General features: G+C 43.3%; 1 protein-coding gene across 1 annotated transcript in view; it reads left to right on the top strand.

The window, feature by feature from the left end:
* The window catches only part of PKHD1 (PKHD1 ciliary IPT domain containing fibrocystin/polyductin), a 255,473-nt gene that overhangs the window by 66,234 nt on the left and 166,541 nt on the right, over window positions 1-22,698 (top strand). The window contains exon 37 of the mRNA XM_084515709.1: window positions 18,764-18,914. Within this exon, the coding sequence (XP_084371835.1) occupies window positions 18,764-18,914 (151 nt within the window). The remainder of the gene's footprint in view (window positions 1-18,763; window positions 18,915-22,698) is intronic.

Here is a 22,698-nt window from a genome sequence, read left to right as displayed (position 1 = left end):
GTTTCAAGCTGCTGGTTGGAGACCTATGACTTAGCAGATTTTATCAGACTTGGGTTCACCAGCTTGGCCTTTTCCTGGGGCCTGCTCCGAGTTTGAATATCCCCCAAAGAACAACTTCTGTGGCTTTCTTTAGAAACTGATTCTGGCCCTTGCTTTGCTTTGTGTTTGAAGTACTTGCCACCATATGACTTAAGTAGGTCATGCGAAGTAAACAGCAGGCCTCTGCCCCACTGTTGTATTTGGCATCATTAGTGTTTGCAGCTTGCTCCATTGTTAACTTGGGAAGAGTTGTACAATTATATTTATATCTGTATGTAATGCAATTTAGCCTACCGAAAGGAGAAGCAAAAAAAAAGGAAAAAATTCCACCACTGATTGTATATCCCACAGGACTTAATTAGTTCACAGCTTCATGATACACTGGATAATGGAAAGATATGAATTAAATAATACAAGGGAAAAGAAAAGTAGTTCTAATGCTCACTCAGTACCTGTCCACTTCCACCTTGGCTGCATAATGAGATGTCAGCTACCGTGACACTGATGAGACATGCAAAACATGCTGATACCACGTGTAAAGGATGCTCAGGGGAAGGTTTGACCAGGCTTGGATGTCTCCAAACCCATTATGCTTAGTGAGCTTTCAAATGATTATTCCGGATCACTGGACCAGACCTAATCATCGTGCCTGCATGCTGTTTGAGCAGAGTTTCCCTGCGCTGACTCCCCCTTCCTCTCCTGGCCCAGATGGGTGATGCAATGCTCGTTGGAGGGCAGGTGCCATGTGTGTTAAGTCGCAGAGAAACTGAACTGGCATTCTAGTGAATCCTCTCCAACCCAACCCTCAAGGGGTCCCTATTAAGAAATAGAAGGCTACTAAAAAATTACTTGCTAGATAAAAATGCCACCCTGGATTATGGCTCTGCCTGGCTGTGCTGTGCTGACGTTAGTTTGGTTTTCAGCAGGGCATGGAGGGAAGGTCTTGAGATTTAAGAAGTAGCTTAGAGTGTCGAGGAACTGTGAATTCTTTCCTCGGTGATTGGTAGTGGGATGACCATTTTGTTTGCTTTTCAGAATTAAAAAGAAAAAAACACAACAAACAAGCAAAGTCTGCATCTGAGAACTGCATGGTCAATTAAGATACCCTTACTGTTCAAATTTTTAACGTAGCCAGGATCAGCTTTACAAATCCCATGTATTCCTCTGTATATCTGAGAATCTTTCCTTCCTCTTTTTTTTTTTTCTTTTTTTTTTTCTTTTTTCTTTTCCTCCACTTATTTTCCTCATTAACTCTCTCTGGGTGCCATATTATTTTTGAGGTGAGGCTGGAGATGAGATAATTTTGTCTGTTGGAGATATTTGTTTCTTTATATAGGTGGCAGTTCCTAGGCAGCATCCCAGGGAGCAGATAAGGCTCTCTGGCAGCACAGAGCATGCCAGCCATAAAGGGCTGTTACTTTATTTTTCACAGCAGTGCTGTGCTGAATCTCCTGACCATATTGTATATCTGTGAGGGTAACAAGAGATGGGAGGTGACTCTCCTGCAGGTCCAGCAGGCTCCTTGTGCTCAGCATGGTAGATGTGTGATGCTCTTTCACTCTCGTTTTTAGTACCATCCTTGTGTTGTATGGACATTTCATGGGTGAGCTTTGAGGACAGAAGGTTCATAGTTGGTTGCCCCTGCTTGTAGACAGGTGTGGGCTTCCAGTTTATGGTCAGATATGTTTATTTGTATCTTCTGGTTTAAAATATATAAATAAATCCAGGAACTTCAGCAGGGCACCAGTGCCTAAAGGTGAAGATGGGGGTGTCACCTCTCAAGCTTCTTCATCCTTTGTCTTCAGAAATGGTACAGCCCTAACATGTTCCCATTGCTATGCTCTGTCTCTTCAGTGTCCTTTGGCTGCCCATCTCCATCTGTCCTTTTTTTTTTTTTTCTGGAGCAACAAACGGTGCCAGAAAGGAAAACGATCCTCTCTCTGCCTTCTCCAGTGCTTTCCTTTGAGGAAAACCACTCACCAATTTGAGGCTGGTTAAGCAGGGTATGAGTGAAATGTGCCACCTATGAGGATGGAGGCATCCTGGTTTGAACAGAAGCCTGTGAGTGAGCCCTGGCACTGTTTGCTCACAGAGCTGTGCCCATCAGTTCTGTGCTTCCTTGCCCTTAGTGCAAAGCCATGCCACCTGCACTGTCATGGTATCATAGGGCAGGATGATAGAAGGCGCTTTATCTTCATTTGCCCATACTGATTGTATCTCACAGAGGCAAGGGGAACAGTTGGCTTTACCTACAGGTTATCAGGGAGGATTTTTCCTACCAGTGCCTGGTTCCCTGAGCTTTGAACAGGGCTCCTTGGTGCTTTGGCAGTGCAAATACCCTGCCATAACAATGCCACAAGGGATGGGGAGCCAGGAGAAGGACTAGATGAAACTTTTCCAAAATATCAGGTGTGTGTTATTATTATTTAATATAAATACACATTTTTAACAACCCAGCAAGCTCCTTCCCCCTTGCATCATTATGTTCTCTGTTGCTTAACCTCCTGTCTTCATCATGGTTATTTTCAGAGGCGGGGGTAGGAACATGCAAAAACAACTTATATTTGCACGCCTCACAGAAAGGAAGTAGGGGAGTCCATAACAAATTAATAAAAATAAAAGCACAAAGCCAGTCTTGGGGTGCGGATGCTATCAGAGCAGAGAGAGGGACCATCTGCAAGGTTGTTAAGATGTAGAGAACCAAGATGGCCTCCACAGTAACCACAGGCAATGTGAAGAGATAAATGGTTGACCCGAGCCTGTGTCAGGCTAGGATTGATGCCACTATCAGCCCTAGTGCCTTTGCAATGATTTTTTAAAAAATCTCTGATAGAGTGTGTTATCTAGTTACTGGCATGAGGGCAATTGCCTGGAGGCAGCGAGGAGGAGGAGGGGGGGAGGACAAGGGAGAGGAGGAGAGAAAGAGAAAGGGGAAAGAAAAAAAAAAGGTCATTCCGGGAGGACAATCTCTGCTGGACTAAATGAGAAAATAAGGGCCTTGCTCTGGAAGGGGGAGGTAAATAAATAAATAATAATAATAATAATAAAAAAGTGGCTGCTAGGTGTGCGAGAAAAGGATAAGCGAAATTGCTTCTCCTTCTTTCTCTTTCCTTTCCTGCTTTTTTTTTTTTTTTTTTTTTTTTTTTCCCTTTTCCTTTTAATGGGATCGGCCTTGGGCTGCAATAGGAAAATTTAGGAGATCTGCTTGTAGTGTTTTTTTTTTTTTTTTTTTTTTTTTTGCTTTTGCTTTAACTTTTTGCTTCCTGATCTGAGGTTTAACTCTTTCCTTTTCTGCTGCCACCTCAAAAAATCAAGGGCTGAACTATAAGTATTTCTTTCTCTTCTTTTTCCCCCATTTTTGAATAGCTTTTTATTTTTTTTTTTCTTTCCCCCATCCCACCATCTTTCTAGTGTATGAGAAGACATCATTTCCTAAATTGCATGTGCTTTTGCAGGGAGCCCTCTTCTTCCCATCCCTCTAACAGTGTAGCACTGGAGGCCGGTTGGACGTTCCCCCTGTGATGGGATGCTACCACCCCATAACCCACAGCACACCGATGTCTTTCCACTCCTTTTCAGTGTGAAATTAGAATGAAGTGGGAGAACCATTTTCCTTCTTCCCATCCATTTATTCCTGCTCCCCAACCTGAAAAAAAACAGATTCAGAGTGAAAAGTATCGTTTTGGAGGCACTGCTGTGGGGGACAGAAAGCAAGGTTTCCCCTTCCTCACCCAGAGAAGGCCTGAGTTAAGGTCGGGAGGGTGTGAGGAAGCCTTCCTGAGGGACTCTGGGCAAATTTTCTTTGTGCTTGCTCCCAGGCTCTTACACATTCTTGCTGCCACTTTCCTGTTTAATTATGACAGCCTCTAATTGACTCCTTTGGCATTTTGGCAGGTTTGAAGCAGGTGGATGGCCTGTGGTAGAAGCGTGGCCCTGGTTCCCCATTTGTGGAACTTGCTCTTGATTTGGGGGAAAGGGTTGGAGGTATTTAATGGCTGGGTCCATGCTGGGGTGCACAGCTTTGGGCTCTGGATGAACCAAAAGGGAAGCTTTTTCATCTCCCCATTGGGAATTTGATTGGAAGGGCAGAGCTCCTTGGAGACACACATGGCCTGGACTTGTTCTTCTCCCAGGTTGGAGTGTGATTTAATGTACGAGAGGGTCTTGTCCCTCCTTAGGTGTGATTTGGGTTGAAGATGCCTTCAGGCAGCTCTTGCGTCCCAGACAAAATCCTCTGTGTCACCATCTGACTTTGTGTCCTCTTCCCAGTCCCAAATAGAGCAATCCAGTGGACCTAATACTGCACGAAGGAGTTTTCTGAGAAGCATGGTCCTACACTTGATGTTTCTGGGGCCAGTTTTGGTGCCCAGTAAGGAGCTGGGCAGTGTTTACCCCGTTTTGAAAGCTGGGAGATTTTAGTAGTGTGAACGTTGTGGGGGAAGGGCCCTGGCCACAGCTGGACCATGGAAAGAGATGCTATCTTTATACTGGTCAAGCATAAAGATTTGAGACTGGATTTGACCGTGGCAATGGAGACAACTCCTGGCCTGAAGTACTGAAATGCCAGATCTGGGGAAGGAGCATGTTTTCTTTTAGCCTTAAACAAAAATCATAGATCATTTTACTTTATGTATTTATTTGATTGATTGATTGATTGATTGATTTTTGGTGCTTTATTTTAGGCACCTAAGGGTGCTGCACTGAGGCCCTGATTGACGTGCATTCCTAGTACCAAACTTGCCCCTCGATGCTCTGGTTCCCTCACGGACATTAAAACTGATTGGATTTAATCTTGCAGAATACAGAGCCTATATGTGACTGTCAGCATGTGCGAGGTGCTGTGGTGGCTCCATCTTGCTGCAAGTCTTTTCTCTTGACTGCTGGGCTGTTCCCAGACATTTATTCAGAACAAAAGGTTGCTGCGCATATATAAAGCTGTTGAGCTTTCTGGGTCTCACTTGGATAAACACGTGGACCAGCAACTCAGGTGGTCTGGTTGTGACTAGACATGGGTTCTAGAAGGCCAGGATCTCCTTCCCTTTTAATCTCTACAATATTTTCTGCTAGGTTGTACTCTAGACATGTATTACCTATGTCATGTATGACACTCAATGTGAGGTGGATGCTGGCTTAAAAGGCATCACTTCTACAGGTATGTAGCTCTGAGGAGCTGAGCTTGGTACCTGGCCATGTCTTGAGCCATAAGATCAGGCTTCCCACCCAATCTGCAAGAAAAAAAGAAAATTTGGAGTCTGTGTGTGGTGTGGAGACACAGTTGGGTTTTGCATCATTTAGGGGGGGGGGGGGAAAGTGGTAATATCCTCAGGATAACAAAGACCTGGAAAGCTTCTAGCAAGCTACTGGTAGTGATGGAAACATAATCATCCTGTATCACTTCTTCTGTGTGAAGACTTTAGAGTAAGGAGTAGAATAAGAATAAGTAGTACATATATTTTTATTTTTTTGTATTATTTTTTTTTCTTCTTTTTTTCCTTCCTTGTCTTGTAACTGCTGGTGTTATGGCAAAGTCTTTCCCCACTCTAAACAACATGAAAGAGGTGCACAGTTGGAGGCTGAATGAATTCCTGTACTATTTCAGTTCAGAAACACTTATTAAAACAGAATAAATTTTAAAAAATGTTGCAGCAGAAGGAAAAACCAGCATGCTCAAGCACTCTGCCACAGTTTATCTAAGAGCCTTCATTTTGTCTTTAACAAAGGGGTTAATTTTATGTGATTGCCAGTAAAAATAGGCTGTTTTCACGATGAGTTGGGCAATGGACTGAGTTAACAACCCCTTGGAAGTGCCAGGTGTGTTTCCCTGATTGGCAGCTCCGTAGGTGGAAACCCCTCATTCCCAGTCCGTCCTTGGAAATGGCTGCAGAGCAAAGGACTTCATTAAGGGATCGTAAGGCTGCCTCGTAAAAACTAGCAAACAATTACCATCCTGATGGGAAGGAGAGGAGGGGACCAAGAGCTCTGCAGGCCCCGTGAAGAAAAGCAGACGTCCCAGGGCAGGGAGGCATCAGGTGAGGCAGACGCTATAAACACTTTTCAGCAAATGCTGCGTCTCCTCAATAAAGAGGCAGTTAGCCTGTCTACGGCATTAACAAAATATTCCCAGTTAACTTCATGGGTGGTGCAGGGCTGGGAGCTGTTAGCTCATATTCAGTTAAATTTCAAATGTCAGAGCTCGTTAGCAGTGATTTTAGCCAAAGACAGTTTGTGAGGAGCTCAGTAAATTTGACTTCCTCGGATAAAATTGAGGCAAGAGATTGCTGCTTTGCTTATTGATTTATTTTCCTGCTTTCACACATCTTCTTTGGGTCTGGGATTCAGGCTCAGCTTTATTCACTTAGGGATTGTGGTTCTGACTTTCACACACACTCTTGTTCTTTCATTGTCACTTTAATTCTCATTTATTTGCCTTTTTCCTCCTGCCTTAACCTGTTTCTGGTGGGTGGGAAATGTAGATTTTGCTTTTGGTGTTGAGGACAGGTTTTCTCAGAGCTCACCAGCAGGCATGTGTGTGCATGGACATCATAAATGGGTTTAGATGTTCAGGCTGACCTATGCAAAACTGACTAAACAGATGCAAAACAGCTGGCAGGGGGCAATTCTCTATCAACTGTGGAGATGGCTCACCCAAGGTCTGTTTTTCTTTGTTTTCCTGATCTTGGGACTTAGCTTCTTATTGTCTTGAATCTATCTATGCCTAATGAACTGGGGCAAAGTTTCAAAGCTGAGATGGCTCAGGAAATGTGGCAGAAAGTGAGATTTCCCGTGCAGGAAGGACAGCACTCAGTGGTTACCAGCATGGCCATGAGTTTGTTGGTGTTCATTTTCACCTCTGGGAGATGCAGACACCGCAACATGAAAATTTGGACAAGTTCCTCCAAGTGGTGATAGTTAGCAGTGGGCAGGGTTTTGGGGTTTACACCAAGGCACTTCCAACCCCTGTATGTACACAGTCATTCAGGTATGTACCTTAATATGATGCCCAACTCTTCCTGAAGTCAAGTCTGCCTTTGGAAAATGCTAACAGGCAACATCTGCATCCTTAAGCACTTGAATGCATTGGGACTTGGATGTGCCAGCAAAGCTCCTTGGGACCCTAGATTTTATATCCTGCCAAGTTATTAACAGGCAGACAAACGTGTGTGGGAGGGCAGATAGTGAAAGGCACAGCACATTGCAGGGGATCTGTGCTCCCAACAAAGATGAGCTGTTACAGCCCCGAAAGACAAAGGGATGGCTTTGTAGCCCAGACAGCAGCAGTTTGTACTTTGAACTCAAAGGGCTCTCAGTTAGCCATGTGGCGTGTTGGTCGAGGGGTTCTCTCTCACGCTACTCTCTCATCTTGTTATCTGATTAAAGTGAAGTTTGGGCTGAAATCTCTTGAAATGACAAGAGTGGCTAATGTCCCGTAGCGTGTGTGATGCTGCTCTTCAGCTGGGGCGTGGTTGCTCATGGCACAGCCATGCAGTGCAAAATTTCCTAAATGAACTTCAGCTGGTTTCAGGCTTCTGGAGCTGTCTGTGCCCCTGCTGAAATTGCCTATCGTGTGTCACTGGCAGCTCAAACCACTGGGAAAAAAAAAAAAAAGATAGCAGCACTGTTCCATTGAGAATCAGTTTTAATTTTAACTACATGCGTATTTCTGTTCTAGATATGTCCTTGTTTGGAAGTTGTCTTGCATCAGGAATGATCTCTGATGTTTGTACAGCTCCTTGCACATAAGGACTTACTGAAATTAAATAGACACCTTAGTCTTCAGGGAAATAGGAGGGGTGTGCCCAGTCTTCTAAACGATGCTTAACATCCAGATTTCCATTAGGAACTGGAAAATTCAGCTTGCAGTGATGGTGCAAAGGTAGCCTTTGCTAAGGAGTGCCATCTCACCAGCCATCATAACCCAGTGTTCCCCTACTGCTTGTGTGACCTTTTCTGTAAGAGTCCCATCTTCACCTTTTTACCTTTCTGGCAGATAAGTGTTTTTGATGATGACAATAAAGATACCGCAAAGCACTTTTATTCTTGGTTGCCCCATCTGGGCTGCGTGTTTGATCCGAACGGCCGGCGTTCCAGTCAGATTGCACTATCAGATGGAGCTGGCTCTATTTCCTGCATTATTCTTCCTGGCTGTACCACATTATGCAATTATGTTTGCATTTAAACCTGAGCACTTACCTGTAATGATGCTGTAGTTCAGTACATGATACATTACAGCACTAGATAATGCATACAGATAGGCTAAGAAAGCATGTTGTTGATGTGCTAAAACTAAACAGGACATCGCATTTGAAAGCGGACTCTGAAAGCTCGCAGATTAGGATGAGTCGCTTAAAAAGCTCGCATTACTGAAATAACAGCCATGCATGGTGAAAGCCTCTCCCTGCTGGGCAGGTACAGGACTGAAAGGGCAGCGCAAGGCTTTGGTCTCCATCTCAGGAGTCTGGCTGGTGTCACCCACTTCTGCAGGAGCAGGGAGGTCTCACGGGCTGCTGGGAGTGCCAAATCCTGCGCCCCTATAGCACAGAGTAAGTGAGGGGCTTGGAGGACAGGCTGCACGTCCCAGCCCCACGTCCCTGGGCTTGGGGAGCTCTCCCAGGAGCAGCCCCCAGCCTCTCTCGGGGCAGCCTGTGCCAGGGCTCCGGCACCCGCCCAGCCCAGCAGTGCTGCCTGAGGGGCAGGGGGAGCTGCTGGGGCTCTATGCACACTGGAGCAAAGAAGCAAATTCCAGAAAAACAACTTTTAATATTCCTGGTCTGCATCAGATCCTAGCCTGGGATGGAGTATAGCCTGAAGCCGTTTCCTCATGCCCATCCATGTTTTCCCTCTCAAATTTGGAATTTACTTTAAAAATACATTTTAGACAGGTGAAAATGATCTGGCAAAACATTTTGATGAAGCTGCTGCAGTGATTCAGCAGAACCCAGGCATGCTGCAATCAGAGATGTATTTGCCTCATGGGATAATGAAGCAATGTAATCCTGCTCTGCAAGGTATTGGCGAGTACATCAGCTTTCCCTTCATATAAAGAGGGATTACAACCAATAATATTCCTAGCAGGTTGCTTTCCACCATATTTGGGTGGGGGGCTATAGATTGAAGGTGCTAAAGTTGGGCAGAGTGTCATCTTAATTGTTTCAGAGAGGGTATGTAAGTGATAAAAGAAGGGCAGCACATGCTAAGTTTTAGCCTTCAAGCAGTAAAGCTATTTTCAGTCTTGGCCTGGTAAATCACTGCAAAGCCCTTGTAAACTAGGCTTGTAAACCAGGCTTGGAGCAGTGATGGGATGTGTACTCCTTCTAGGAGCTGCGTGAGAGTTAGGGACTGGATACCAGCCCAGTCCTTTGACCTCTACCCCCTGATCACTAAAAAACCCATCATCAGACCTTCAATGGCACTACTGGTGCAAATTAGACTTGTATCCCCTCATTTGCAGTAGAGCTCACTCAGAAATCCTTCTTGCTGACATGCAGGCACATAATTTGATTTCTTTTCCTGCAGGTGGTTAGAAGATGCTTAAGCTAATCTCTTTATTTGCAATGTTTGCTCTCAGATTAGTTAAAGTAACTCATTGTTGTTCAGTTGTGAGACAATATTTGCACAGTGCGTGCTGCAAAGTCCAGCACAGTCACCAGGCGTGGTTATTCTGCTTGTGTAAACAACTGCATGTTACAATTTGCTTGTTACCATTAAACTGCCATTTATAATTTGTCTTGGAAGCCTTCAGTCTTTGAGAAATCACTGTTTCAGAGAGATGTGTAAATTATGTGTGCCCTTGAACTGTATTTTGGAAAGGGAAGACCAGTCTTCTTGTACCTGAACGGGAAGATTGCATTGAATTCCCCAATGTATTTCCATGCACAGGGTTTTCATGGAAGTTGGGCTTGTGATTACATTATGCTGGGATAGTTTCCACTGAAATAAACTGTCTCTGAATATCAGGCCATAAATGAACATTAGGAAGGTTCTTGTGAATTAGCAATGAGTTATTGTAGAGAAAGATTGCCTATTGCTCTCTGTGATGTGTTAAACTAAGCTGCTAAAAAGTACTATTGCAGGTTTTTTTTTTTTTTTTTTTTTTTTTTAATCAAATGGGAATTTCACCGTTCATTCCAGCAGAGACAATGTTTTCCATCAGTTTAGCATCTTGCTAGGTGCATAGGAGAGTCTAATGTGTGCCTCTGTTCTGCTTCTCCAATTCAGTGACTTCCAAAATATTTCCTAGTATGAACCTCTTTGCCTCTTGAGTTTGCCATCCAGGTGTGGGCATTCCCCACCTCTTTTTGTGAATCTCAGTGTTTTTCTGAGACACTGGGGCACCAGCTGCTGCTCCTGCACTGACCTTTTTGTCCCTTGCCCTTGAAATGCAGCTTGGGTGTTTTTTTCTTTGCCAGCAACCATGGGCAGATTTTGCTACAGCAAGAAAAAGCTATCATGTGCTAAAAGATATTTCCTTAGATTCCAGTGTTTTCCTTTATCTTTGAAATTAAGATTTCTGGTTCTAGGATCAACCTCCCAACATAACCTTCAAAAAACCACAGGAGAGCTGAGAACAACACTTTGGGACTCACGTGAGTGTGGTAAATAGATGTGGGCCTTCCCACGAGTCTCATGGTTTGTTTAATTACGGAGTGGTTTAATGCTGCTCATATTCCCCTGATGCTTGGTATTTTACCTTGGATTCAGGTGAGCTTTCTTGCCTGGGTATAGGCAGCTGAAACATACTGTATCTGGGACATGCAGCCCCCCCCTCCAACAGCGATGTCTTTTCAGTGCCCTCCCTATGAAAGCACCATTCGATCAAACTAATATTCCGTGTCCTTAATTAAATACCTCTGGTGCAAAGAGCCTTACCTTCTGTGCTTGGAAATTGCAGTGATTACTCCCCTGCTGGAAAAGCCTTCCTTTTTTTTTTTTTTTTTTTTTTTTTTTGGTGTTTTATTTTTGGTGGCAAATTTTCTTCTTTTTCTTTTAAGAAGAAGAATTAAGCTCTTTCTCATGCCATTGTCCAGTTGCAAATTGGCCTGAGACTGACTTGTGCCATGGGCTCTGACCTCTGAAACTGCCCACTCATTTTTTTTCTGAACTAATCAGCTAGACGAACTATTTACAGTTGGCTTTTGGGTCTTCTCACTGCTTTTGCGGCTGCCCCTGTCCGAGTAATTAATGACAGCATGGCTTGTTTATGGTCTTGAGTTACTAATGCTGTTGGCTGCAAATGCATTTTTACCTCTGGGACGTGCCAGTTTCCTGGTTCTAGTCCCACCTCACTGGCCCAGGTCAATTTTTTGTGTGTAAACAGATTTATCCTGTAATAGTTGGAGAGAGACTAGGTCATTCATCAGTCCCGCAGAGAACATGCCCAGCCAGATTCTTCCCTTTCTGTGCTTGTGCAACTCATCAGAAGTCAGAAAAATTCCTGCAGGACAGCTAAAATTAAGGAGGGGAAAAAAAAAAAAAAAAAAAGGAACAATTATTTCTTTCTAATTCAGGGTATAGGCAATCTCATTTAGAAATAAAGGTACAGGAGAGAGGTCCTTGTGTCCAGCCACCTGCCCATCCTTGATCCATGCTGTATCAATTCTTCTGGGAGTCACCCTACCCAAGAGAAGTTCCTTCATCTGTAATGTCACCTACATGTTACAAGTGGAGTAAAGGGTAAAAAGAAGCAATAGTTGATGCAGACAGACATAAAAAATACCATCTTTTGGCCTTGGAAAAGGTCTGTTGGGTTATGGTCCATGCCTGGTCTACCACAACTCAAAAGGGAAGGAGCTCACTCTTTACAGCCTCTCACTGCACTGATGGTCAGAAGCACTTTGCTAATTCCCAGCCTTAGTTTATTAATAAGTATATTGTTTCCAGTCTGCTTTGAGGGTAATGTTGTATTTTGGCATAAATGATTCATTTTTTTTTCCTATTGTATAGTTCTTTAGATGTCTTTGCTTCCTTCTGACTTTTAACATATGTTTGGCTACTTAGTGAGTTATGACTTGAGCACAACCATTCCTGCATTTTTTTAGTCATTTATTTCTGAATTATTGGAAGAAGATGGTCCCATTATCCATCAACCTTTGTTGACCAGTTTGTTTACCAGTGTCTACTCCGTTAATTAACCACAGGTGGTCTCTGCTATGATGTGGTTTAGAGAGGAACTTCCTTTCATCCCTCTGGGTTTTTGTAAAATTCTTCACTGTTTTGCAAAGGCAGTTTTTACCAACATCTAAAAACTACCACCCTATTACTCATTGCTGAACTGGCATCAGGGGCTGTCTTAATGCAAGCCCTTGGGGAAGAAGTACGTCAGTGGTCAGACCACGCTGTTTTCAGGAATCACATCATGGAACTGAACTGGGAGAGGAATTTCTCAGGGTCAGATGCTCAAAAATTACTGGGATCCAGGAGGCTGCCTTTCTCTGATGGAAGGATAGGAGAAACTAGAGAAGTCAAAACATGCTCTCCTTTTTATCAAGTTCTTTCAAAGGACTTTCCGAATTGAACTATTTTTAAAGAAATAGAAACGAAAGAGGTGAACATGATGTTTTTGCAAAAAAACTTTTTGAAGTGGATACCCATAGCAAGCTTCTCCAGAAGTGCTCCTTCCATTTCCTTCTGCTCCCTCACTTCCAGCTTAGAAACCTCCTTGAAAATGTGACATGCAATGGCAAAGCTGGCGGACCCTAATTAAGTGCACGTGAATCAAATACCTTTAAGAGATTGCCAATCCCATTGTATGATCCATCAGACAGATTAAGCTCTGATTTCCAAAGAAACTTGTAGGCTATGTAAATGTTTGGAGGCAGATTCTCTGAAATTGTTTCAATTGGCTGAGAGATCCCCTGCAAAAACTGGTAATTGTTAATCTCTGTCTTGTTTGCTTTTCCATAGTGAAAATTGGCCATTTTTGGAACAGGAGGTGAATTGCCTGCAGTAGAGGAAGGTTCACAGTGTACTGGTTAGTGGTTCTTCTCTGTCAGGTGGCAGGTTTTGTAATGAGGATTAAATGGTACCCTCCACCCTAGAAATGCTTGGAGAAGCCTTGGGAACTTCTACATTCATTATTAGCCTTGAACAGCTTGAGTTTGGCCATTCTTTGATTTCATAGCACAGTCAATAATTTCTCCTCATTTTGGTGTGGATGTCTGAATACATAAATTTTCAAGATAAGGTGTTGTACCGAGCTGCTGATAGCAAGTGTGTGTTTTCTTACTGTTCTCTGGGATGGCCCTAATCCCTCTTTCCCATGAAGCTGTATATATGCCTTCATTCTCTCCTTTAGCAAACTCCTTGTATGCTGCCAGGACTGAAACCAAGATTGCAATAAGTCATCTTTTGGTTTTGATTTATATCAACAAAAGGACATTTTCATGCTGAGTGCTGTAGTGCATTCAGGACACTTCTTGTAACAGTGGGATGAAAGAGCATCCTTGTCTCAGGGACACAGGCTGTGCAAAGGAAGACCTAGCTACACCAGCTGAAATCCTATGACTGCAGAAGTGGTGAACGTTTTTCAGTTAATTCAGCATAGGGTTAGATGTCCTAAAAGCAGGAGAGGCAGGGAATTGTGCCAAGAGACAGGTTCTACTTATTGGGGAATTGGGCAGTGCACAAACTCCACTGACTGTAGCAAATAACACACATTTGCATCTTTTTCAAGCGTGTGGGAGGGAGGAGCCTCCACCAATTTGTCTGTTTTAATTATAAACGTTCTCCCCACCTTCCTAATTGCTCCTTCATTAAGAAGTAGCTTGTTGTTGCTTTTTTCCCTAGGAGCTAAAAATAATCAACTTTTGTTTGTTTCTGTAAATATTTCTTTTATTATTTTTGCCCTTGAGGAGATAATTATTCCTATTGTTGCATGGAGATGGTGGCCAATACAGGAGGAATAATTAGAGCAGATGGCTGAAAATACTTCCCTTGTAAAAGACATCTAGGGTAATAAAATACCTCCCTTCCTCTTTTGTCTCCTCCAAATATATGTTTTTCTTTCCTTCAGGTGGATGGGGGTTGTGTGGGGGTGTAAATCTTTTCCTGATGTATTAAACTGAGGAGCTGTCAAGAGTTCACAGCCTGGAAAGTGAGCTCCCTGTATCCATCACTGAAATTAAAGGGGTTTCGAACGTGGTGTGGAGTCTTGGGTCTACAGCGTGCTACTCCATCACTTAAAATGTTAACCTTGTCTCTCCGTGGTGACTGAGGACAGCAACGCTTGCTCTCCATACTTGCTGGTTAAATGGCAATCTGTCAGCACCAAGGAAAAGGCTGTCTTGTGTGTGTCAATCTCTTCACATTCAAAACCTTTGCTTGTTCATGGCCAGGCACACCAGGAGGGATGAGGGCGACGGACTCGATGGTTCACCTTCTTCCTGCTGGAGATCACAGGAAGCAACCTGGGGATTCTCTCTGGTGAAAGTGCAGGTGATGTGGATGTGCCTGGGGGCAAGGAGGAAGCTGGCTGCTGAAGGTGGGGTTGGTGGGGAAACCTGCCTGACTTTGGGTTTCTCTCCACGGCCATGTCTCAGGTAATCCTGGGCTGAGGCCAGGAAAAGAGAGCGTGGAGCACAGCAGCAAGTAAAATCTGTGCTGTAGATCAACCGTTGCTTCTTGGTTTGGTTTTAAGATTTCAGCCTTTTTTTGATCAGAGGATGCAGGCTCTGGTCTTGTGTCTGTAACAGCTGCTAACAGTCCTCTTACTGGGACTGTACTCCAGTAAAACCCCACCTAGCCAAGCAAATTAGGAAGTCACTGCAAAGTGGGATCAGATGAGCTATGCTGTGTCTAAACAGGACTTTCTTGTCTTTCTAACACCTCAAAATACCTTGTGTTTTGATGGAGGGGAGTTAAAAATCACCAGGTAATGCGTTATGCTAGCGGAGCGATTGTAATTTACAAAAATTTAGGCCGAAAATTGAAGGAATGGTGATTTATAATCCCTTCCCTTTGCAGCTTGTTTGCCAGCCTGTGTGGGAATGCAAGCCTATTGCTGTTATTTATTCATTGGTTGCAGTTGCTGCTGCTGTTTTTGGGCCCTGGTAGTCACAGGCAGAAGCTGAGAAACTGGTGCTGAGAGCTTGTGTTCCCAGTGGCAGACGCACAGGCAACCCCAGGCTGCCTGACAGCAGCAGCAGCAGCTAAGAACAGAAAGTGGAAAGAAATTTGCCTGAAAATGGAAAAAGAAGGTGCAGGAGGGAGGAAGGGGATAATGTGCTGAACTGCAAGGAGCTTGTGCATCTTTTATTGTATGCTTTTAAACATTATTTTATCTTTACATAAGCTTCTTTTTGTAGCTTTAATGGGGAGGGAGTTATTTTACAGGCTTGGTTCCCTACTAAGCAGCTGCTGCACTGGGTTCCCAGTCAGCTGCTGCACTGGGTTCAAAACGTGAAGAATTTCCACAAAGTGAAGAACCCACATTGCCAGAGTGGGTTTCCTATGGATGGCAGATGTGAGGCAACGTCCTGCAAAAGGTTTGCTGTTCAGTTTAAGTGTTTAGTGGATGCACAGATGTTGCAGTCTCCTAAACCCTGGGATGGGTGCTCAGTCATGACCCTGGTCCTCACAGCTGCTGCTGCTCTTCAGTCTTATGTAGAAGTGTTTAAATAAGTCCATAGGTTGAGTGCTGTGTGCCAAGCAGGTGAAAAAAAAAAAGGAAAAGGAAAGAGTCTTACATTTATGAAAAGTCTAATTGGGAGAGGGGTGTTCTTATCCTGCTCTGCTGTGAGCAGAAGGACAGGAGCTGGAGTCTCTGCATGATGGAGATGTTTAAGACATGGCCTTCCAGAGATGAGATGCTGTCTCACTGTTTTGTCTTTGGACTCTCAGGTGAGTCAGTCTGTCCTGGCAGTCATGAAAGCGTGCTCAGCTTGCAGAGCAGCAAAGCCCCCTGTGCATGTGGGTTATAGTCTGTCCCATACTGACTGTGCAGCTGGATGAGACAGGCACCACAACTGAAAAGGTTCTCTGAGATCCCATGGATGGAAACTATTGGGGTCAGATGAGAACATAGACCTCTAGAGCTGTGAGTCTGTTGCCCACCTTTCTTGACAATTAGTTTGTGTGTGCATTGGTTTGTGTCATTTTACCATGGGCTGCTTAATAGGAACTGGACATAACCACTATGGCTTAACAAGAGCAGTTATAGCTTAACCACGGGCTTAAAAAGACCCATATAGCTGGACGTTGTACTGTGTTTTTCTCCCAGAAAACAGAGAGGGTAATCATATAGGATCCACGAGGTCTGGGCAAGCTGTACTTGTTATTTAACACAGTTGGCCATTTCACTAGTTTTGCACTAGACCATGCTTTTTCTCTCACAGATCGTATAGGATATGCCTTTTTTGTTTTGTTTTGTCTTTGATAATATGTAGGACTGCAAAAGAAATGTCACCAAGTAAAATCTTCTGCTGTCTCGTTTTCATCCATCAGTCAGATGTCTTTCCTTAGTTACTACAGAGCTGCTTTCCCACTAGCACCTCTACATCTTCTTTAGTGCTTTGGTAATTTTAAGTGCCTTGACCAAAACCCCTTTTCTCTCTTCAGACAGATTCTTTAGATCTGTACCCTCTCCAGTAATACAAGAATGGTATGATTGATTATAAATTGCTCTTGATCCTGTGTTATAAGTTGATGTTCATCTGTCTACTATATATATTTTAAATACAAGCAAATACGTATTAGAAATCCCATGAAAGATGCAAATACAGGTGATGTGCATGGCAGCAGACTAAGCCAGGCATCTTCTCAATGGAGAACTTTTTTAGGGACCTGGTAGAAAGACAGATTTTGATGACCTCAGTTAAATTGTTACCATTATTTTTTGTTTTGCCTCTATGTAGTCAGTCCTGGATAGTAAACTTGCTTTTCAGCAATAGAATTCCATGTGTTTATCTTTGTGTAGGTTGATGGTGTAGGGACTGCTTCTTACTGTGGACATATATATTATCTAAACAATTAAAATACTTATTTTCAGTATATTTATACATTTTCTGAGTTACAGTCCTGAGAAGGTTGATAGTTCTTAGCTTTTATGCCAGGAGGTATTGGTAAAACTGGATGGATACACAGTTTTCCAAGAGGTGACACCAAAAACCTAGCAAGAATAACAGAGTAACTTAAACACTGATGTTATACAGACAGAACCTTAAACGAAGAGCTAGAATGTTTTCTAGTAAGTAAGGGGAACTGTTTATATATATATATATATATAATGATATTCAGAAGAGGAGTTTATTTTTCTTAACATTAGCATTAATTGGGAGCTTCTTGAGAGGGTTAGAGTGATGTCAGAATGACTTCAAGCCATTTGAGAAATGTTCTCAGCAAAATGTTCAGCTGAATCTCACTGTTTCACAACTGTATCATGCAGTGCAGTGCTTTGCTAGCAGAGTTGGCTGAGGTTGTGCCAGACAGGAATTTATGGCATCTGCAATTTCGTGCTACAGTTGGCTTGATAAGCAGGGTATCTGGGAAATGCGTGCCTTTCCATGAACTGTTCCCTCCTCTGTCCCCTGCTCTGAGATAAAAAATAATTTTAACTAGCTCTTCATTTTTTTCAGTGGGTCTATTGTATACTCGTGTATACTGTATATAATCTGGTTCAGAACACTGCCTGTGAAGGGTAATCCACAGCCTGTTTAGAAAGACAGTGAAAAAACCTTTCTATTCTTTCAGCTGGGAAGTTTGCCACAAATCTCTGAAATACACAAATATATGTTTGCTGGTGATAGAGATGAATCTTGTCCTATAACACTTAGCAAGTATAGAGAAAAGAGATGTTCATTGTCCTCTCTGCAACTGTTGCACACAGATGCAAAGGCTTATCTGCGCTTCTGCAGTGATGAAGTGGCTCACTCCCTCTGACGCCGGGCACTTAGCTTTCCAGATGTTTTCACTGCATGCACATTAACTTTGTCCCAGGCTTCACTCTAGACCGAATCAAGTAAATCCCTTTGCAGGGAAATCACAGAATGGGACAGAGGATAGAAAACGCTGGCATCCATACCCTACAGAGAGGATGGACATAAACTGGTTCTGTCTTTTAGCTTGGGGACCAACAGGCATCCCTAGTGTGAATAATTAAGACAGTAGCCACTGTATAATCCTTATCTGGCTGCTTTAGGTGCTATGAGAGGTGGTGTACAAACCATCAGGTGCACAAAACTAAAACTGACAATAGCACAGTTGGGAGAGTGACTGTCATAGCACCACCAGTATCGACTCACCGAAACCTCATCTACCAAGCAAAAGCTTTTAATGGATATTTGTGCTCTGACTGAAAATGAAGGAACAACATTTTGCCTTTGTATGGCAGTCATCCTTTCCACTGCTGTTTCAGATTAGCACAACCCAGTGAGGACCACAAATATTTCCATGTCTGGTTCCCCCCCACTCCCCTCAGATCAGTTGAAGCTGTTCTTGATAGCTCGTGTGATGTTTTATCACTGCCTATGTCCACACGTGCATATAAGCCCACATAAAAATATATACGTGTTCCTTAAGAAATCAGCCAAACCTTTGCTGCAAGGTGCACGCTTAAAGTTTAGAGGTGAGGAGGAATCACAGCCTGCCACGGGTACACATAATTTCTCCATTGCTCATCACGAGTCAAACTATTTGCCTGCTGTTTTCAAGTTAATCAGTGCTACGCTTCACGTGGAGCTGACATTCAAGGGAGGGGACAGTTTTGACCATCTCCCCTTCTTCTTTTTTCCAGCTCGCCCTCCGCTTTTGTGGCCGCTGGGCCGAGGACTCCAGCTGGCCTGCTGGCCACCCGCCGCGAGATGGCGATAGTGTCACGATAGAAGAAGGTCGGACCCTGCTGCTGGGGACTACCACGGCCACACTCAACCTGCTGCATCTCCAAGGTCTGCAGAAAGGGGGGTTCAGCGCTCCTCTTCCCTCCAGGCGTGGAGTTTCACAGGGCCGTGAGCCCCCCGGCCCTTGCCCAGCTCTGGAGATGCCAGGCTGGGCAGCCGCCTTGGCCTGCTTTTGGTGGATGCCAAGGGATGGCGATGGGGAAGCATTTAATTATTATGTATGCAAAAGGCATTGTTTATGCTGTTTGAGGCATAATGACAATATGACTAGGAAGGCTATTTATTTATTTATTTATTTTTCTTTTCGTTCCCCCCCAGCTACCGAAAGTGCTGCTATCCTGAGTGGCATTCAGTGATAATGGCAGTGCTGATAACAATAATCAGCTCTGTTTTGTTTGGCATCTTTGAGGCGAGCGTATTGCGAAAGCCTTTACAAAATTAATGATGGTACAGAATTGCAGGGCACAGCTACAGAATGTAATAAATAATACAAGATCCTAGAGCACAACTGGTGGAAAGTGAATAACCAAGTATGAGCGTGGGGGGAACGCTGGGTCTGCAGGGTTTGTGTACCTTGAGGTAGCCCCAGAAAAAGTATCAGGACATGCATCTCTGGGAGTATCAAAGTATGAATTGAAATAACTTGGCATTCAGTGCCAGAAATGTTCATTCCTGGAAATTAGGCCCTGATCATGAAGAGTGCCGGGCACATTTGGTATTTAAGTGAATGAGTTGTTCTGGTTCAATTGCTTACTCAAAGTTCAGCTCATGTGTAAGATTATGCTGAAACTGAGAAGAAAAAAATGAGAAGAATTTTCTATAGGTTTAAGGACCTGGATCTTTTCTGTTGATAAAAATTATTTTATACTGAAAGGGTGTTAAAGGTACTTGTTTTTCATTAAGATGATGATGAAAAATATGCATCTAACAGTTATATTTTAACATTGAATCTTAACATTTAACATCTGTTCTATGCAGATAAAACTTTGCAAGTTTGTCCCTATTGTGTGAACATTTCCAAAGAAATTTGAACCTTGTCAGTCTAGATTTTTAAGAACTACTACATCAAACATCATTCCTGCTTAAAAGAAAAAATCTAGCAAGAACTTGTAATAAAAAAAACACTTTAGTATGATTTTCTTCCCTCTCCCCCCACTGAAAATCATAAAGCTAAGCATTGCAAGGTGCTTCATAACCCCAGTGTGATTATGAGGTGCAAGGGAGGAGATAAGACTGAGCCCCAGTTTTCTGAAACTTTTGGCTGCAAATCTAGATGGGGATCTGGGGGCTCATCCTCTGTATTTGTGAAGAAGGGGGGCACAATCTGGTAGTAGAGGCCCCTTTGGGCCTACTCAAAGGCAGATATAATCTATCAGCCAGGACTTGTGAAGCAAATGGTGGTTTTATCAAATTTAGTGAAGTCTGAAGGACTATCTTTATGCTTTCAGCTTCTCTGATTTCAAATCATTTCTCCCCTTTATCATGTTTTCCCAAAAGCTTTGGAACGTAGATTCAGGTAGGAAAGCAGCATTCAAATTTTCCAAATGCTATTATTTCAGTATTGCTACATGCCAAACATAGGATGAAGCATTCTGGAAGCAGAAACCTACTTGGTCATTTTTTATCTGAACTTATTCTTTTTGCTGAAGTTTACTTGCTGCCTCTTCCCTGCACTGACATGGGTGCCTCTAGCTGTGTAGTCTTGGTTAGATTTGGAGTCAGGATGTGCTGAGGTCTGCTCTGGTGTGAGATTGGATGGGAGTCATCTCCCCTTTTCCTTACCTTTCTTTAAGTTGCACAGCTCAGGGGAGTTGTTTAGGCTCCTATATTGATAGAGAGAAACATACTTTAGCAAAGACCTGCTCATCTTAGGTATTATAGATACCTGTCTGAAGATGAGTCTCAGTTAGGTGATTCCCTTAGAGTAGCAACTGTCAAGTCTCTGAACTTGTCAAATAATTGCCAAGTTTCCCCAGCTGCAAGACGGGCATGACAATAAACCCCAAACCTGCAGGCGGGTATAGATGCACACTTTGATTGAAGCATGAGCTGAAGCGTTTTTCTTAGTTGGAGCTGGAGAATGGGATTAAAATTGTAGCTCTGCTCCCTTTGGCTTTCTTGACTCAGCATCTGTGCGCTCACAAGCTGAAAATTTAACAGATATTATGGAGGAAAATGCCTGTAATGCTACTGAGTCTGCTCCTCTGCAAAGACACTGTTGTACTCTATTGCCCAGGTCCCGTATTAAATAAACCCAACACATAGGCACATTTCATGAAATTTCTCCCTTTTTTAAGACACCCTGAGGATTTTGAACACAGCCTGTGTGGGGTCTCCTCATGATGATTTCAACATTGTAGAAATTGTTTAAAGATTATTATAAGAAGCATGTCAGCTGCACGTGCATCCTTAAGGCGACCCTGCTTTGGCTGCATTAGCATACAGACGGATGCATGTGGTGGTTCTGGTGGTGACCAGGCTGTCTGGACAGAAGATCCGGAGGCCAAAGCAATAGTGAAATAAGATTAGGCAGCTGAGTCCTGCCTACTGCCATGAGGGCTCACCAGCTTCTGCCTCCCCCTTGACGAGTGGAGCATGAACACGTGGTTATTGGCAGTGGAAAGTTTAATAACCAGATGATGGAACTGCTCAGACAATACTGATTGGGGAAGAGATAAAAGATAGACAGATTGTAGATAACTCTGTAAATTCAGCAGATTGCAGTTATTTATATATTTTTTGATCCCGACATCACAAGTATGGTAATATTTATGATAACCCAGGACAGATGGAAATTTCCTTTACACAGAGCTTATGCTGGAGTAACTCCTTTGTCTGTGACGGGCTGATACCTCAGACATGTGCTATTGCCTTTATCTGAATTTTTAGTACTGTGTAGAACAGCCCCAAGGGTAGTCCAGAGACTGAAAATGCTGCCTGTCCTCCTTCTGGGGGTACCTTGGGTGTGAGTTTTGGGGTGACATTGCTGGTATAACTCTGGTGGGGCTGAAGGCATTCAACTGTCCATTTGCTTTGCATTGGCAACTTTGAGATAGCCACCCTTTCAGGCATAAGAGGGAAGATTATTTTGGTCCCTCTTATAGAAAAGCGCCCATATTACTTGTCACAATGATCCCGTGTGTCCTTTACCAGTTGTAGGCATTGCTGCATCTTAGCAGTCAGACTCCATGCTGAGGTTTTGAGAAAGCTCTGACCCCCTCATGTGAGATTTCCAACTCTAAAAACCGGTGATATATTATGTACACCCAGCCTCCAACATGCCATGGGTAATCTGGGCTTCTCTTCAAGCTACGAGATTCCACAAACACACACACACACACACACACACAAAACAAATAAACAAAAAGGAACTGGAAAACCCTAAAGATACACATGCCATTGTCAGTTGTTTTCTGATCTTGAACCCATGTCCCAAAATCAATGCTTATCCAACAATATCTTGGATCTCTTGGAAGCCGCACTAAAATCAGGATGTGGCTAGAATGGGTCCTGCATGTAGACCTGGGGAGGAAAGAAACCTAAATATTGATTTTCCTTGACTTTTTCCTAGGCTTTGATGCTATTAGCAAAGAGCATCGAATATTAGCTGATACATCTGCATAACTACTTGTCAAATAAGTGGTGCTTCAGTCACCGCTGATAAAGACTGGGTGTGAATTCACTGAAAGACAGAAAAAGCTTTTTCCTCTGTTTTCCTGTCCTCACTCTATTTTAAAATCCCTTATAAGTAGCCACAGTTAGAAAAATGTTTGCGCTGTGGTGTTTTCTATGCCATTTTGCTCAACGCATTTGGGATATGCATAGTGATACT

This window comes from Aythya ferina (assembly GCF_964211825.1).
Source record: "Aythya ferina genome assembly, chromosome: 3".
Lineage (NCBI taxonomy): Eukaryota > Metazoa > Chordata > Aves > Anseriformes > Anatidae > Aythya > Aythya ferina.
Note: the sequence above shows the minus strand (reverse complement) of the source record. Positions and strands in the feature narration are given on the sequence as shown.